Source organism: Canis lupus, chromosome 35 (genome assembly GCF_003254725.2).
Source record: "Canis lupus dingo isolate Sandy chromosome 35, ASM325472v2, whole genome shotgun sequence".
Classification (NCBI taxonomy): domain Eukaryota; kingdom Metazoa; phylum Chordata; class Mammalia; order Carnivora; family Canidae; genus Canis; species Canis lupus.
Window position 1 is genome coordinate 14724391 of NC_064277.1, and position 18999 is coordinate 14743389.

Consider the following 18999-nt stretch of genomic DNA (forward strand, 5'->3'; position numbering starts at 1 on the left):
GCTTTAGCTGAGCACTTATAACTAGGTTGCATGGTGGGCATGCTTTTGACTGGTTTGCCAGCATAAAATCAATAAGGTATTGGAATGGAGTTTGGGCCTGGAGGAGTTAATAAGGCTTGGGATGGAGGAGTAATTAATGATGGCATGCAAAAGTGGAGGGAGCTTCTCATTGTGGAGCAATGTGGATGTTTCTATTGTAGCAATTACTATTACTATTATCATTATTATTCGAGGTACTCTACGTGTTGTGATGTTGTAAAATTCACAGTGCGGCCAAAGAACTAGTGAAAGGAGGGAGAATCTAAGGGAAGAGCCCATTACCCTAAAGGAGTAAAAGAGTCACTGCAAAATACACTGTAGGTTTTGCCCACCATTATGATCATCAGGTTCCAGTAGCTGCCAGGGCTGGTCCAGAAACTAGAGATCCTGGGTCCTTCCCACTGAGTGGTTTTTGTATCAAATGAAGCCACAACTGTGACTCTTTGGTGGTGGTTGTTGGAGTCTCTTCATGAGGATTGCTTTCTTTCTTCTTGTGACTCCTGGTCAGGATGTGGGAAGGAGAGGTCTTTTGTCTTTGGGTAGTGCTTTCTCCTTTGGGATTTAGACCTCCAGAACCAGGCCCGTTTCAGCACTAGCAGCAGTGTGGTCACCCTTCTTGTGTTTAATCGTGTCCTGTCTGCTGGCTCATTCCTTTCTGCCTCAAGGTGAGGAAATCCTTTCTGGGCTCAAGGGTCCTGTCTGGTCTGTCTCCAGTGTAGCCACGTGCTTGTTACTGAAATAATCAGAAGAAAAGAATAGAATCAGATCTTTTCCTTGCCCACCCAGTGGGCCCAACTTTTCCCTGGTAATTAATTAGTACTGTGTCAGTTTTTTTTCAGGGACACCTTTTTTCAAAAACTCAAGCCTGCAAGGCAGGTTCAGAACCAAGGAGGTTTTGTGGGGGAAAGATTGGTGGTGGGAAGAGCTGGGGGATGATCTGTCGGTTTACTTGTTGAGTGTTAAGCTAACAAAAACCTTTGTCGTCTATCTTGGGGCTCTTCTTGAGGGATCGTTGGGGTTATTCTTGGATTCCCCTTCCTTGGTTGCAGTGGCAAATCCCCATAGCTGATTGAGAGGAGACAAAGGGGAGCCCTATCTGCTCAGGGGCCGTCCAGAGGGAAGGGATAATTATTTCCCATAAGCCGAGGTATTAAACCACTTCCATTTGTGCTTCATTGACCACGAGTGTGGCAGTGACATCATGCCCCACGACTGTCATTTGTTCTTGTCCACCTCAGCGTTTTGATGTGGGGAGCATGTCCGTGGACCAGCCTGGGGCTTGGCTTCACAGACCTCTCTGCACTGCTTACCCCCTTCCCTGGAACCCCAGGATCGATCCATAAAGCTTAGCTACTGACCCAAGTGTGTACATTGGGTTCAGACTCCGTCTTCATGTTGAACCTGCGAGACTGGCCAGAGCCAGATTTCCCCTGGCATCCCAGAGCAAAACAAGCGATCCACAGATTTTTCTCTAAAAATTTTGGGTGAAAAATAGAGTTTATTTTTCACTAGCAATGGCAGCAGACTGTGCATTCTGAATATCACTGAGAGGGTCGTACCTTAGCCAACGGGGCCGTTGTTAAAATTTTTCTCTCAACTCAAAGTGTGACAGCCCTCCCCATCCCCCAACACACACACACACACACACACACACACACACACACACACTGCAGCTGAAAATGAAAGCTCTCTTTGGATGCTTGACTGTTTAATATGTAATGTGATACCTTGTCTCACAATGACGGGGTGACAGACGGGCAGTGGCTGTATAATAGAGAATTACCTTTTGTGCATCTCTTCCACAACAAAGCCAAATACATCAACTCTCCCTGATATGCTAATATGTTTGGTGTGCTCCAGATGTTTTGGAAGCTAGGGAATAGCTTCAAAGGTCTCCTTATTTTTTTTCCCCCTTCTCTTTAACCCGTCTTTAGACATTGCTTTTTGTGAAACAGCAGCGTTCAATTTTTTCCCCTTTGGTTTTATATTCTGTGATGTACGTGTAGCTAATGGGAGGGCTGGTGAAACTTCTTTGTGTGTAAAATATGAAATTATAAGGGCTGCACGTTCTGTGTGTGTGTGTGTGTGTGTGTGTGTGACAATGTTAGAAAAGGATTCCCTCCTCTCTCTACACCGGTGTTCTGAAATCTGTAGCTCTCATCGGATGCTTAAGCTGGAGTTCTTGAGCTAAACGGGATCCTTGGCCTTGTTTGTGTTTTGATTTTCCCAGCCCCCCATTTCCCCGTCTCTGTGAAAGCAAGAGGGAGATCATGCTCCTGCATCTTCAGTCTTCAGGACAGAAATTCTTCTTACTCACTGCCTTGCTCTTTCAGGCTTAGAAATGAAACCAGTTTTGGTGTGTTGCTTTGAATTGAAAGCGTTTTCGTCTCTTGCTAATTTGGGAAATGGGCCGAAGGGCTCGGTTCTGCGGTACTGGATTCTTTGGGGGTTCTCAGTCTGGGTGCATGGGCACTGCTGCCCGCCGTGGCCCAGTGGTCTCAGGCCTGAGAGTGACAGTGCCCTGCCACTCCTGTCCATGCCTGTCCACTGCTGTTGGCTGGCCAGCACGCTGCCTTCCCCCGCAGTGGTTTGGAATTTTCAACTCATATTTATTGCTTTTGTGAAAGACAATAGACGTGGTTTAATTTAAGTTCAACCTATTGAATATTAATAGAGAGGAACAAATGCTCATGTGGCGAGAAGGGGCTCTCTGGGCCATTCAATTTTCTCCATTTCACCTCCTCTCCCAGTGAAGGTTCCTTGTTGATTGGGGGAGGGGTTTGGGAAAATAAAATCAGCCTGGGTGTTTGGAGGAGGGTACGCTGTTCCGTTATTTCTCATCGACTAAAAATAATAATCCAGAAAAAAATGGATGGCAGGGCTTTGTTAGGGAGAAGAAAAGGCAACATACATTAGCTTGTCTAATGTTCTGATAATTGCCATTCTGCCCTGTGGCATCGTATTCCATCTTGCTGACCTGGCTCCTCTGGATTGGGCAGGCAGTATGATTTGGATTAAAACGTTCAAGATGAAATGGGGTAGCTAGTACACTAAAGATGTGAGAGTCGGTGGAGGCAGGGGAGGAGGAGCCGGGTGGAGGTGGGCAGGAAAAAAAAAAAAAAAACCAAGAAAAGGAAGAAACCCACATTTCTGTCCAGCTGTGTGGACTGCCTAACAAAACTGAGCGTGAGCGTTCTCTGTACAGGATAGAAGTACTCAAAATCGAAAGAGTGGATTGCATGCAGAACAAATGGGTCTTGCCTCTCATAAAGGCAGTAGTGAAAGCTGAGCTCCTTCAGTTTGCATTGACAAGCAATCATTTCCCTCTGTACAGACCCTAATTTTCCTAATGTGGAAAGGGAATCCGATTTCTCTCTTCAAGTCCTGGTAGCCCTTCTCGCTTATCCTTGGAACGGGGGAGACTTTGGAGTCCTCTGAAGATGTTACTAGTCTGGCGAGGGCTTGGGACAATGGACCTACACTACTTCAGTCGTTTTCATGTAGCTCAGCCCTGCCTTGATGTGGCTTAATAGAGCATTCAGCTCACTTCTCTTTGACCAGTGAGCTTCAACAAGCTCACATATAGTCCATTCAGGTTCCCCATTTCCTTGTAAAATTTCATAATCTGGTTTCCCTGAATTTGCACTTTGGACAGTTGACTTTGGGAGGAGAGCAACATCCTGTACTTTTTAACATTGATGCCTCTTAGATATGAATACTCCACCACCCCCATCCCCCAGCATGTTATTTTTTTCCTCTGAATTTGTCCTGAGAGCTTTGTGATGAATTGTGTCAGTAATCTTCTTTGCCTTCACAAAATGCCTGCTAAAAGGAGGAAGAATGCCCCAACAGAATTTTGAGGTTAGATGCCTTATTTTCATTTTGGGTCGTAACAGATTGTGCGATTAGACTTGGTTTCCTCACCTCTAATTTCACACTTGCCTGGAGCATCCTGGTGTCTCAGGGCACTAGGTCTTCTATGGGCTTGGACCTGGCTTTGCCGTAGTACAGTCATGGTTCTCAAAATGTGGTTTCCTGGACCAGCCAAACGAGCACCAGCATCATGTGAGAACCTGTTAGAAAGAGGACAGACAGACTGGGGGTGATGAGGCCTAGGGTACTGTGTTTGGACAGGTGATTTTGATTCATGCTCAAATTTAAGAATCATTGCTCTATAATCTGCTGAAGTTATTCTTGTCAGAAGGGCAGGAGTATAGCTTGCTTGTCACTGAATAGCTTCACTCTTCTCTGCTAACTCACTCACTCACTCCTTACTCCTTCAGCAAATACAGAAGATCTTGTTATGTACTGAATGGTACAGCAGTGTTTCTGCCTGGGCTTCGCCTAACAGCACATGGTCCTTGCTTGTTACCTCCTTGATCCAAATACAGCTGCCGCCTCCTCTTCCTCCTCCTCCTCCTCCTCCTTCACTACCACCACCCCTGGTTTTGGTTTTGACTTGTAGGTATATTGCAAATTCCAGCTTCGCAATTCCTGGTTATTGCCAATGTGCTAGCTGGCTTCACTGAGTCACAATCACTGTCTCCCCCCGCTCCCTTTTTTTTTCCTTGCCCTCCAAGGGTGAGATTTCTTCTTTACACATATACCAACTGATCCACCCATGTATGCCTGTCGATCTACCTTATCACTGGAATTTAGGTCTTGTTTGAAGATGCCTCTCTCCCCAGGGCGCTGACATATGGTAGGTGTTAAGAAAATGAACAGATGATAAAAACTTAAAAATTATAAAAAAATAAAAGTATGGATGAACTCCCATTTCCTCCCTCTTCTCTTTCTTTATTCTCTGTTTTGTATTTACATCATAAGCTTATGCTTATGATGTTCTCTTTCTCTCACTTACTAGTTTTACATGTGGTTCTGTAATCAAAGTTTTTATTTTGAATTGCTCATCTTTTTCAAGTGTGGCCACTCACCCATCTCCTCTCTACATTTATGACTTTTATATATCCCTGGCCCAGTTCTTTAATCTCTGAGTATCTCCTGTGTACCCATCCTATTTTCCAGAGGCTTTGTCTCCACCCTGTGACATGACTAAAGTGCTCTCTGTCGTTTTATGTAGTTAATACCTATGTATTATATAGGTTTAATTGTCTAGAGCTTCGTTAAATAATCTCAAGGCAGGGAAGATTAATTTTCATATAATTGACTCAACCCCAAGGATACATCCAGAGTGTTTAAAAATTAATCAATATAAAATAATCAAATGTTATCAGTTGATTAAAATTAAAAATAAATCATTTCCTTCTCCACACTAGGTAGCTGTATTTCAGATGCTCGGTAGCTGCATGTGATTGGGGCACCTGGGGGGCTCAGGCAGTTAAGCCTCCAACTCTTTGTTTTGGCTCAGGTCATGATCTTGGGGTCCTGAGATTGAGTCCCATATTGGGCTCTGGCTCTGCACTGGACATGGAGCCTGCTTAAGATTCTCTCTCTACCTCTGCCTCTGCTCTCTGCCTGCCCCCCCAAACACATTAAAAAAAAAAAAAGGTGCATGTGACTAGTGGCCATAGTAGTGCATAGCACGGATCGTACATCTACCTGGAGACTCTGACTTCCATAAAATTAATGTCTCCTTTTGGCCTTATGGTGTAAACTCCTCACATTTCCTCTTTATTGGGGAAGTATGATTTCACTTCTGTGTTGCAGTCCTGACTCCCAAAAGCTGCATGTCTAAGTGGTAGCCGTGGGCTTTTTATGTTTTGCATTGCGGTAGATTTCCAACTGTACAGTGTTACTCATCCTCAGAAAATGATATGAAAGTACACGAGCAGGGGAGCACATGCACAAATAGGTCAAGTCTCAGGGCTTGGTTGCAACGTACCATGTTCTTTCAGACGGCATACCAGATAACATAGAGTCTTGTTTCCTATACAGTGTTCAGTGCAACTAGTAGGAACCAATCTTAAGTGTTTGAACCAAAAAGGAATTTAATACGGGGAATTAAGTGCTTATAGAGTTGGTGGAAGGGTTGGAAGAACAAAGTACCTTTGGCTTTGCTTAAAGCCAAGCTGTACAGCTGTGCTGGCATTCCTGCCGACCCCCAGCTTCTGATGCCCATGAGGCTGGTGACAAGACTGTGGAATTGGGGGCCAGTCGCTGCAGACAATTGCATGGGGGCAAGCTTCCCATTGGTAGGACTTAAATTGTTTCTAGAACCCTCAATGCAGGGATATCTGAGTGCTAGAAGACTGGCCAGGCTTTTCTTCAGCTGTCACCCATTAATGTGGTCTTAGTATTTATTATGGTACTTCCAATATCCCTTGGCACAGGCCCTTCCCTGGGACCCCAGGGCTCCATCTTCTGCATGGTGCCATATATGCAGTCCTGGTGAGGCCTTATCCTTTGAGACTATCAAAGGCAAATGGAATGTAATGAATAATGAAGAAGAGGAAGTTGTGTAGTAGGATTTCTAGTTAATAAGTTAAGCTGTGGCTTCAAAATAATATGCTTTTCTCATCTGGTTTCTGAAGGCAGTTCCAAAAAGGATTTCAGTGGTTCTTTTTTTTTTTTAAGATTTATTTTAAAGTAATCTCTATACCCAACATGAGACTTGAACTCACAACCCCAAGATCAAGAGTCATGCGCTCCTCAACTGAGCCAGCCAGCCAGCCACCCCAGGATTTCAGTAATTATTTCTAGCATACATCTTTAGCCTTTGAAATTTAACTAGTTCGAATAAGTAATACAGGAAGTGTCTTTCTTCCTTTCCACCCCCTTTCCCCACCCCTGAAGGATGTTTATGTATTTCTTTTTTGTTTTTAAATATTTTATTTATTTTATTTGACACAGAGAGAGAGCACAAGCAGGGGGAGTGGCAGGCAGAGGGAGAAGGAGAAACAGGCTTCCCGCTGAGCAGGGAGTCTGACATGGGGCTTGATCCCAGGACCCTGGGATCATGACCTAGCCCAAGGCAGATGCTTCACCAACTGAGCCCCCCAGGCGCCCCAGTGTTTATGTATTTCAAAAAGAACCCTACAAGTATCTTGTGGTGACAAAATCCTGCCTGAATTTCTTCCTGTCGAAATGAGTTCCTAGGCCTAACGTAGGATGAGGTGTCCCACTCCAGAGCGGACTATGTACCTTCTAATCCTCTTCTTTCCCAACCCTGGTCTGTCTTCATTGGCCAGTGTGTCAGGGTGACTGTGGTAAAGTGCGACTTCCTGATGTCATGTGTTTGTTTGTCCCCTTCTCTCACCTGTAGGGCTCCTTGGTCATGGCCAGTCTAAGGGATTAGGACCAGCGTCAGAACAGTCAGAAAATGAGAAGGACGATGCCTCCCAAGTGTCCTCTACTAGCAACGATGTTAGTTCATCAGATTTTGAAGAAGGGCCGTCGAGGAAAAGGTTAGTACCCAAGGCTGAACATGCTGGCACCTTAAACCAGGGACTTCAAACCAGGCGCCAGTTCTTCCCACAGGGGAACAGACTCGGGCCCACACACCAGCCTCCTGGTTTCCATAGCGGAGCCAGGGTTCTGGATGTTCTGTATTATGTGTCCTGGTTTCTCAATGTTGTCCACTCATTGTGATTAAGAACAAACACACCAGAAAATGCTGTGGGCCAAATAGAGCTTGTTCCTGCCCTTGAGAATTGGCCAAAGGGGTGCCACCCTATAATTCACCTGCTATGATCATTTTAAGCGATTCTCGTCACTTTCTGGAGTCCATTCGATGGGATTTGGCCATTTCAGAAGAGAGCTGTTTTTAAACGTGAAGAATTAAATGTGTTTTTCTGAAAAATTTCCTGCCTCAGAAAAACAGAACCACTTGGTGTTGAACCCAGGCAGCAGTGGTGAAATCGTTCATTAAACTTTTAATTTACCATTTTGTTTATTTGTTTAAGTAACTTTCCTAAATAAGCTTGAGCCTTTGATAGGGAAGTTGGCCATGGGAATTTGGTAAGTTTGTGGTTTCACAGTCAAACAGTGCCAGTGACATTATGTAATGCTGTGTTAGTGGGGTGTTTAAAAAAAACCCTTGCTGGTCATCTGCCTTATTTCATACCTCGTGTTGTGCCCCCCACCTCTAACTCCTCCCCCCCCCCCCCCGAAATTATATTCCATTTCTGTTTTTTTTTTTTTCCCCTCCCTTCCTGTTCTTATACTCGAGGTTTTCCTGAATGACTAGGTTCATGACTTTTTCTTAGAACCTGGTAGTTTGAGAGGTTGGGAAAAAGAAAAAAAATTTCCAGCAGCCTGGTTGCTGCTATTTACTCTTTCTCCAGCATTCTAGTTACCTTTGGAAATGGTCTAGATTGCATGTATCTAATGAAGTACTGGGTATAGTGGAAATTAAGAGGAAAGGATTGGATTGACTATGTGTTAGGTATTTTAAGATCCTTAACAGAATTGTACTTGGGTCTGAAATTTGAGGTGATAGCTCAGTCTTAGTTTTCTTCCATCATGCCATGTCTTCATTTAGAAAACCCTTGATACAATTTTCTCTTAATTTGCTGTGCTGTGTTTCAGAAGAGGTCTTAGATTTGGTGTTAGTACAATCAGGAAGCATACTGAAGGAGTTCTTCCTTGCCAGGGTCCTGGGCCTTGTAGGTCACTCTTTTTAAAGAGCCTTGGGTGAATGTCTCAGTGACAAGTTTCTCATGTTTCAGATGTTTGCCACAAACACTCTAGCCCAGTTTGAGAAATGCGTCATCAAAAGAGAAGGGAGAGAGGTCAAGGATGTGTGTTATGAATCCCATCAGTAACTATGTTGGAACCTGTAATGATGTTGTCCATGCTTCTAAACCATGTCCATGCATGCGTGGTCATGCATGTAGTATCATCTCTCATCTTTGGGGAGCAAAACTCTGAATGTGGTCAGGGTGTTATTAGCCCCTGGTCCTTTAGTGGTGAGGCTGACACATACACATTCACGCACCCAAAGATCCTGCCAGCGTCAGGGTCAGATATGATGACCAGGATCTATAAGGCTTCATTTTCTTGGGGAGAAGGGGGTGCTGGCCCTTCGTCTTGGAGTCCTAGTGCCTGCCTTAGTTGATAGTGCTACTGGCTTCTTTCTTTCCTCCTTGCACAGTGCTGTGTTGGGGTGTGGCTGCTGTGTGCAAATGAGTCCTTTAACTTTGGTTTCTAGGACAGGAGAAAAGAGAAATTTTGTTCAATATGAATCTAAAGGAAATGTAACCTTTTCTAATCTGCTTTATTTTTTTTTTAAATTTTTATTTATTTATGATAGTCACAGAGAGAGAGAGAGAAAGAGGCAGAGACACAGGCAGAGGGAGAAAGAAGCAGGCTCCATGCACCGGGAGCCCGATGTGGGACTCGATCCCGGGTCTCCAGGATCACGCCCTGGGCCAAAGTCAGGCACCAGACCGCTGCGCCACCCAGGGATCCCCTCTAATCTGCTTTAATGTGCCAAGTACCTTGTTTTCCTGAATTAAAGATTCATGGTAGCATTTTATTTGGTTATAATCACACTTTACTGGTAAAGTCCATCAGGGTTTCTGTATGACAGGTGAGGCTGGATTTAGGGCTCATCTGAAGTGGCCTGGATTTTACAGGAGGAAGGCTTTGCTGGTTCCAAATAGGTAGGGAGGCTAGGGCTTAAATTTCTTTCAGTAGCAAATACAAAAGAGTAACTTTTTAAACAAACTTTTTTTTAAGGGACAGAGGGAGAGGGAGAGAGAGAATATTAAGCAGGCTCCATGACCTGAGCCCTAATCCAGGGTCGGACACTTCACTGACTGAGCCACCCAGGTGCCCCCAAAATAATAACTTCTAATCTAATACTTTCTGGCTCTTAAGTTGCTCATTTGTTTTGATTCTTCATTGATATTAAGATAAATCATTTGAAATGAACCTTGCCTTCTCAGTTAGGTTGTTAGAACTGACATCTCCAATCCTGGGGCTTTGTCATTGCCTTCCCGGACTCGGTACTCAGCCTTCCTTCATCTCACATGTATTAGACATTTTCTAATAAGGTGATGGGCTGTGCTGTCCCTGCTGATGACAAGGTCAAACCCAGAATAACAACCTCAAGTGGTTATTTCCAAACATCACTTTGAGCATTTTTGCCTAGATGCTCCTTTTTAACCTTGTGTCTACAGTTTCTGGTGTCTATATACTGGAAAGGAGCGGAACTTGTGATTGAACCCTTGTGTTCTCAGTAGGGACAAAACACTGAATCCTAAAAATTCCAGGGCCATGGTTTTTGTCTTTGCTCTGGACAAAGCATTCTATATTCTTTAAGATTTGCTAGCCATTCTTGTACAGTTAATTGCTCTTCCTTAAACACATAGTTTTTAGAATCACCAGTTTATATGCCTTTTGTTTTGGGAGTGGAGGAAAGCGAGAGCTTGTGTTGGACTTCTGTAGGAAATATTCAGTTATGAGGTATAGATGGTTACAAGTCTCAGATCCTTGCCTTGCGTTTCAAACCTGGAAATCAGAGTGATTCCATTTTCTGATGATGTATGTCATGTGTTTTGTAAGTCTTTAGTCCAAACATCTTGTGTTTTTGCAAAGTGTTATTTTTCTATGAGAAACCCCCCTGAGCTATGTATGGCCGTATGTGCTTGCCACCATTAGTTTTATTTGACGTCAGGGATTTTTTTTGGCACACAGCAGTAGAATCCAGAGTTCTGTAGCATTTATATATTTATTTATTGTTGTTGAGGCAAAAATGAATGATATCTTCTTACCTAGCCATTAAAAGATAATCCTCTAAAATCTTTGTCCACTCTTTGTGAATGGAAAAGGCATACTTTCTAGAAACTCAGCCTGTTTGGTGGACAGAACATCTCAGCTGCTGGAGGTTTGGAGGACTCTGAACTGTTGGGAGTTTGTTAATTTTCCTTTTCTTTTGATCATTGAGGTAAATGACTAAAAAAAAAAAAATCTACATCAATGTAATCTCACTGTTCAAATGGAGACATTATAGACTTTGAGTCTATAATCAGCTCCTTGTGAATTTGATGATGGCCACACCAAGCTCCTTACCCTCATCATCCTGTTAGGTGACCAGACATTGCCCATCTGGTTACACTTGGCTCTTGTAAAACTTGTGTTTTCTGCAGGAAGTATTGAAGTGTTTTCAGAAACTGCAATGGACGGATGCTGTCAGTCAGGTATGGATAGACAAACTCCAGAATGATGGTCATGGGAATATGGATTGCTACCTGTTTGGCTGGTGGAAAGGAACATGGTGTACAAAAAACTTGGGTGTGATTGTGTACTTTTATTATTTAGAGCAGGTGTGTGTGAGCAGGGTTGGGGGGAGGGGCAGAGGGGTAGAGAGAGAATTTTAAGCAGGCTCCATGCTCAACAGGGAGCCTATAGCCTGGTTTGAGATCATGACCTGAGTTGAAATCAAAAGTCAGATGCCTAACTAACTGAGCCCCCCCCAGGCCCCCCCGCCCCCCAGTGTACTTTTATTTTATTTTATTTTTTTTTTAATTTTTATTTATTTATGATAGTTACAGAGAGAGAGAGAGGCAGAGACACAGGCAGAGGGAGAAGCAGGCTCCATGCACCGGGAGCCCGATGTGGGATTCGATCCTGGGTCTCCAGGATCGCGCCCTGGGCCAAAGGCAGGCGCCAAACCGCTGCGCCACCCAGGGATCCCCCCAGTGTACTTTTAAATGGAAGATCAAAAATGCATGTTTTAAAAGGGGTCACTTAACCATTCAATTACAAGCAAAATTAACTGTGTGTATATATTTTATTTTATTTTTGGGTGGAGAGAATAAACAAAAATGTAATGACTGTGGTAGGGATATAATGCAATATTAGGGGTGTGTTAAGGGGAACTTGTATTTGGCATCAGTGGTTTATTTTTTTATTTTTTATTTATTTTTTTTATTAGTGGTTTAACAATATGGACTGGAGCTAGACAGAAGCAGCTTATTCTCACTCACCCTTCACATCTCCTGGATGCCTTGGGCAGGTTCTCTAGCATCAGTCAAGAGAACTATAGAATTAAAAATTAGAACAATTCTAAACTCTAATTCATAAAACTGTGCCTCAGTTTCCTTGTTTGTTAAAATGTCTGTAACAGTAGTGAGCACCGCATGGTGGTTTTCTGGACTGAAGAAGGTAGATTGATGAAGAACCCACAGGTGCATCCTGAATACCACATCATAGATACTATTATTAGTTGTCCTCACCGTGTGTGACACACAAACTGCTGTGCGTGAGTATGCATATTTATTGGGGACTTCTCAAACATGCTTTAGAGGAATTTTGATTTATACAAATGATGTATTTTTCCTCTGTGGTGACACTGTCACCACCATCTGTAGGCAGATGGAAAAGTGTAGGCGTGTGTCCCTCTTGTGAAGTTACTGAGTCACAGGAAGGACCCTGTGGCTCACACTGTGAATCCCTCACAAAGGTTGATGTAACCAGGTTATTTGCTTGTGTGGAGCAGTCATGAGTGAGATGAGGTTCAAGTTTGTGAGGATGGGCTGTTGATGAGTAGGTTCTGTCTCAGCCGTGCACATATTTGTTGTCATTTTACCGGGGTGGGGGCGGGGAAGGGGGCTCTTTTGCTAGTATTTCTTGCTAAAATCCCTGCCTTATTCTGGGGGGAAAAAAAACCTTTAAGGGAATCTAGTGACCTAGTACAAAAGTTTAGACTATGTCTCTGTAGGATCCTACATGTTTTCTTGTTAAAGTCTGCTGTGTCTTAGGCCATTGATAGAAGTCTGAGTGTAAAGATGGTCCCATTCCAGTGGATTGGGTTTTGAATACAGAGCATCAGCTTAAGGGTGAGGATGCTATGACTTAGTATATTTTAGTTTCTGGTTTTGAATATGTGTTGAACATGTTGGGAATTCTGGGCTTTGATAGGTATTCCTTTCATAGCTGAATGGTTAGTATTGATGTTTTCCTTATTTCTGTTCTCAGATACTTTGTTGATAGGTGATACTTTTCTACCTCCATGTTTGGAAGGAAGATAGGTCCAAATGCATAGGGTTCTTGTTTGGCACTGTTAGATGTTGGAGTTATTCACTGTGAACATCATTTTTCTAAGATTTTATTTATTCATTTATTTGAGAGAGAGACAGACAACATGGCACAAGTGGGGGGAGGGGCAGAGGGAGAAGCAGATCCCTGCCTTCGCCCCCCCTTCCCCGCCTGGGGGTGTGGTATGAGCTCCATCCTAGGACCCTGAGATCATGACCTGAGCCAAAGGCAGACACTTAGTTTTCTGCACGCAGGTGCTCCTTATTCTGAACTTCCTTAAGAATTAGAATTTTGAAGACCTACATGTTTGTTTCCCTTTAACGAAATGCATTAGTAGTCAAATACGGTGTTAAAGGTACTTCGTGGTTTTGCTTTGAATCTGGGCAGTAATAGTACCCAGCCTTAGATTTATTTGTCTTAGGTTTTGGTTTAGATTAGGCATCTCCACTGACCAAGGTGTTAAAGATTGTTTTGTTGTTACAACCTTGAAGACTATTTTACCAATCTGACTTTAGAATTGTTCTAATTTTTAATTCTATATGTCTCTTGACTGAAATATAAACTCTACTTCTAGGCAGTAAGGAAGGGGCAAAAAGCAGGATGGAATATTATGTGGAACCTTTAGTAACCACAGAAGATATTTGTGGAACTGAATATAATGTGTATGTAGATGTATCAGGCCTATCTGCTTTATTTACCTAAATGCTTGCCATCTCTGGTGCTTTTCTTTACTTCTTCTAGATCTCTCTTTTTGAGGGTCATTTTCATTTGTTTTAGTTGAGTTTTTTTTTTTTTTTTAAGTTCATGAGACACACACACACACACACACACGCAGAGACACAGGCAGAGGGAGAAGCAGGCTCCATGCAGGGACTCAATCCTGGGTCTCCAGGATCAGGCCCTGGGCTGAAGGCGCCGCTAAACCCCTGAGCCACCTGGGCTGCCCCTCATTTTCATTTTTGCCTGAAAGGACTTTAATATATATATATTTTTTAATACTTCCCTAGGTTTGCTAGGGTTGGATGAATCTCTTGGCTTCTATATGTCTTCAAGGTCTTTATTTCTCCCTCATTTAAAATACTTACAAATTTACAAGAATTGAAGGATAGCCTGCAGTTGTAAGAAATTCACCTTGTTTTATCTTTTGCCCGTTATAGAATTTTGGGATATTACCTTTAAAATGTTGTTAAATGGGAGGGGAATAGCATTCAGGTGTCCCCTGCTGTGCATTGTTTTCAGTAAGAACTGCTGTCACTCTTAACTCTCCAAGATGCATCCTTTCCCCTAGTCTACTTTTTTTTTTTTTTTTTTTACTTTTTTTTTTTTTTTTTATAAGATTCATTTATTTCAGAGATTGAAGAGGGGATGGTAGGGGCAGAGGGAGAGGAAGCCGTAGACTCCCCGCTGAGTGTGGAGCCCGATGCTGGGCTTGATCTCATGATCCAGAGATCATGATCTAAGCCGAACCTGTGTCAAAACTAAGATTCCAACGTTAAACAGACTGAGCCATCGAGGTGCCCCCGCCCCCCTTTAAAGTTTTTATTTGTTTACTTGACAGAGCATAAGCACAGGGAGGGGCAGAGGGAGAGGGAGAAGTAGGTTCCCTGCTGAGCACGGAGCCCAAAACAGGTTTGAATCCCAGGACCCTGAGATCATGACCTGAGCTGAAGGCAGATGTTTAACCAACTGAGCCACCCAGGCACTCCGCACCCCACCCCCCCCCCCCCGCCCCCGCCCCAGCCTACTTTTTAAGATTTTCTTTTCATCAGTAGTACCATGTCCCCTTGTGTGGTTTATGTTTCTTGTGTTTGCAGTTCACCAAACTTCTTCAGTACAGATTTCATCAGTTTTGGAAAAATTGAAGACAGTATTTCTGCAAATATTTTTAAGTGTGTGCACTGGTTTTTCCCCTGTTGGGATTTCAATTGCATGTATATTTGGCTGCTTGACATTGACCCACAGCTCCTTCATGCTCTATTTTATCATAGTACCTCCTCCCTCACCCCTTTTCTGTTTTTATTTTAGGTAGTTTCTATCCAAAATCTACAGAGGTGTATTTTTTTTTTCCTTTTTAACCTCAGAGATTGCTGTTTTTATCTTTAGAAGTTTAGAATTTGGTCTGTATAATCTTCAATGCCTCTCCTGAGGTGCTGAGTCTTTGCCAGCCTTGAACACATGAAAGAGAGTTAGAGTAGAGGTTTCAATATGCTCGTCTGCTAAATCTTTCACCTGTGTTATTTATGGGTTAGTTTTGGACGGACTAATGTTCCTCCTCATTGGAGGTCCTATTTTCCTGCTCTGGTACTTGCCTGATAATTTTGGTGTTGTTGTTAAGGTTTTATTTATTCACGAGAGAGACAGAGAGGCAGAGACATAGGCAGAAGAAGAAGTAGGCTCCCTGTGGGGAGCCTGATGCGGGACTCAATTCTAGGACCCCAGGATTACCACCTGAGCCACATGCTCAACCACTGAGCCACCCCAGTATGGTGTCCCTTGCTCGATAATTTTTTATTGAATGGCAGGTCTTGTACATTTTCCTTTGGGTTCTGGATGTGTTTGTATTTCTCTGCCTGTTCTTGAGCATTGTTCTAAGATGTGAATAAGTTTGTAGGAAACAGTTGGGTCCTTCTGGATCTCGGCTTTTCAGCTTTGTTTAGTAGGTTAGAGCCAGAGAAGTGTTTGCTGAAGGGTTAAGTTTTTCCCACTGCTCTGGCGAAACCTGGATGAGTACTTGCTGCCCTGTGAATTACGATGTTTACCATTTAGGCTGGTAGATCCACACACTGTATGTGGCCTTGTGTGGGATTTGGCGGCTTTTACCTCCAGTCCTTTCCTCACTAGTGGATGCTACTACCCAGTGAATATGTGAGGAGTTTCCAGAATTTTCTGTGTGGCCCACTCCCTTCCCAGTAGTCTGCTTTGGATTCTGTTCAATACCTTGGCCTCCCCAAACTCTCAGCTCCTGCTCCTTAATTTAGATTCTTCTAAACTCTGCTTGAATTTCCTCTCCTTGGGCTGTGAGCTGGCCAGTCTTTTCCCAGCTCTCAGGGATCACAGTGCTTTGTGGTGTGATGTCCATTGTCTTGTGTGGATTTTCGGTTCCTTTGAGGCGGGAAGAAGTCCTGCCCCTATGACTCTTTTCTTTGAATGCTGAATTAGAGGGAGAAGGCTACCACCAGGAATCATAACTACCGTGTTTGCACTTTATCTTAGCCACGGCCCTAACGTTTCCATTTAGTCTTGTTATGCAGTTCACTTTTTTCTTCTTTTAATGACTAAGTAAACCCTGACGCAATGTAAAAGAATCTCGAAATAAAGAAGCAATTGACCTATAAATAGAAAGTCCCACTCCACAAGAAAGCGTGTGACTGTTAGAAATATCTCAGAGTCTTTGAAGTTCCAGAACCTCTGCTTCTAAAAAAGGAAGAAGTACCGTGTAGTGAATAGAACATATTGTGCTAATAAATCTTACCTTAATCCTAATGAAACACGTAGAAGGTTTTTTTTTTTTTTTTTTAACTTAAATTTTTTTAGAGAAGAGAGCAAGCAGGTGGAGAGAGGCAGGGAGGGGTAGAGAGAGAGAGAGAGATTTAAGTAGGCTCCTTCCTCAGCATGGAGCCCAATGCAGGGCTCCATCTCACTTCCTGTAGATCGTGACCTGGGCTGAAACCCAAGAGTGGGATGCCCAACTGACTGAGCCACCCAGGCGCCGACCACCTGCTTAATAGCTGAGTCAACAAATGTTGAAAATACCCAAGTAGTGAGTGACACATGATTTTTAAAGTCAAGATTTGGATCCAAGTCTTCATATCTCTAATGCCTGGACTTTCCCACTACCCCTTTCTGTTGGGGGCAGAAAACGTAGCTCTTGATTGTTTCAGGTACCTCCAGGATAGACAAATTCCAGAAAGACACTCCTTTTGGGCCAGCAGCACCTGGTGGGGTAACCCAACCATGGCTGGATCACAGCCTCACTTACCCTTCTCAGCTGGGCCCACCTTTGGACAGTGTGCACTCCTGTGGCCCCTCACATCATAGGACCTGGTCCATGTTCTCATCTCTGCCAAGTGTTTGCATTCCTTCTTTAATGAAATACATGAAGATTTATTTCTGCATTGTAAACCAAGCTGTAAATAGAAAGGGGAAGGAAGAGCTTTAGCTTATCTTGAGTAAAACACATTTTGCTTTTGAAATCCTCTCCAACATGAGAGGGTGGAGGTCATGCTTTTCATGCCTGAGGGCACTGGGGAGAGGACCATCCTAAATATGAGAACATTTAGGACCTAGTTTACTATTCCTTTCAGATAGCTGCTGCAGACAGCTCTGTGATTAACTTTGTGACTCTAGTGGGTTTGTGTCCATGTTCTCTGGCTGAATATTCTTTTATGGGACTTTTTTTGAGTTTGACTGGAGTTGGTGGGCTCCAAGGGGGCAAGAGTTAAAATATGGGCTCCCCTCGGGGTGTCTACTTATGGATGTACTTCCCCTTTCGTACAGTTCAGATTTGGGAGGGAGATTTGTATCTGTCAGCTCTTCATATCTTAACCTTGATCTTCAGCATTTTCCCGGATAAAAGGGTCACCAAGGTGAAGCTGAGGGTCAGATGTCTTATTTCGAGTACCAGAGAGCTAGGAGACCATTTCTGATTGAGCCAGAGATTCTCACTGGCTGAAGCATGCACACGTTCTGTTTACTGCAGAATGGCACATGCTGCTCACCCACGTCCTCAGTGGTTAGGTTCTTCCCCTGCAGCCAAATCCCTGGGCTTCTGTTCAGATCTCTCTGATAACTCTCATGAGTTCTCTCCTCTGCCCTCCCTACAGCACTAGGCAGGCTTGTCTCTATTAAAGTGAAATCCCCCTCTGTCCTGTTCCCTGTGGTACGTTAGAGCCTGGCTGTGGCCCCATCTGCAGAACAAAGGAAGCTGCTGTAACAAACATAAGGTCTGACTGGTTTTGTACATGAAATCATTTACGGGAACTTCATGCAATTCCCCATTCTCCCTTCCTATCCTAGAGTTTTCACTACTTGGCAGATTATTACTTAGGTGGCATGACCCGGGGGTTACCAAACAATCTTTCGTGTTCTTCTCTCTCATGAAGGAAGCATCTTGGGTTCATCCTTGTCTTCCTCCTCACATGCACTGGGCCTGCTCAACTCTCTGTGTGCATGAATAGTGTCTGGGTACCAGGTGCCTCCTTTATGGAGCCCCAGAGGTGCAACCTGGTCATCTTTCAAAGGAAAAGACAGTGGAGATCTGGGTGGACTTTTTGGGTGTGGCTTTTGAGGTGTGGTTTTTGGTTGTTAGCAGGAAATCCAAAGGATTAAAGTTAGGTTGGAGTTTAACATTGTAGAAGAACATGGAACAAAGTGGCACAGGAGGCTCTCAGATGACTAAGCAAATTCAAGCTGGTGTTTGGAGTTATCTTGATGGCAGGTGGTGCATGGGTAAATTAGTTTGGTTTAAATGGCATAATGGATGGCAGATTCTCACTGGATTGTTCTTTCTCCACCATCCTTCTACCCTGTGTCTAGCTGAAGCAAAGGCGCACTGTTAGCATGCAGCCAGGATACAGAAGCTGAGGGGTGCCCTCTGTGTTGCTTGACTTCATCCTGAGCTGAGTGCCTGCGTTTCATCCTGGATCGGATATCTGGAAGGCTGGAGCTGGGGCATGGTTGTCACTTGACTCCTGCTGTCTCCAGTTCCTTCTGTCATTCTAAGGAATGGTAGAGATGAGCTGGAAAGTAGGCTGTGAAGGGGAGTGCTCCAGGGCTGTTGACCACATATGCTTGCTCTGTTGGTATTGCCGTCTGTCTCGGGGTTCCCTGTTTTTTCAGTGCATCTCCTTATCTGTGTCCTCAAGGCCCTTCCTCTCTATGGAGCACCTTTCTGCTGTTTCATGTTCCTTTCCTAGTGAATCAGTCTGCTTCCCCTCCTTCCTTTAGGCCATATGGCTGGGATATGTTGCTTAGCTTTCTGAGTCCATGTTCCTGACTTCACTTCTTGCCTGGCATTGG

At 43.7% G+C, this 18999-nt stretch overlaps 1 protein-coding gene across 4 annotated transcripts in view; it reads left to right on the forward strand.

The window, feature by feature from the left end:
* Nucleotides 1-18999, forward strand: part of JARID2 (jumonji and AT-rich interaction domain containing 2) — a 260698-nt gene that overhangs the window by 148789 nt on the left and 92910 nt on the right. For 2 of the 4 annotated variants that reach the window (XM_025444031.3, XM_025444034.3), the window contains one exon: nt 7262-7403. The exons of 1 other annotated variant lie outside the window; for it this stretch is intronic. In XM_025444031.3, the coding sequence (XP_025299816.3) occupies nt 7262-7403 (142 nt within the window). Of the gene's footprint in view, nt 1-7261; nt 7404-11090; nt 11142-18999 lie in introns of all 4 variants that reach the window. One more of the 4 variants, XM_049106035.1, reaches the window with a different exon arrangement.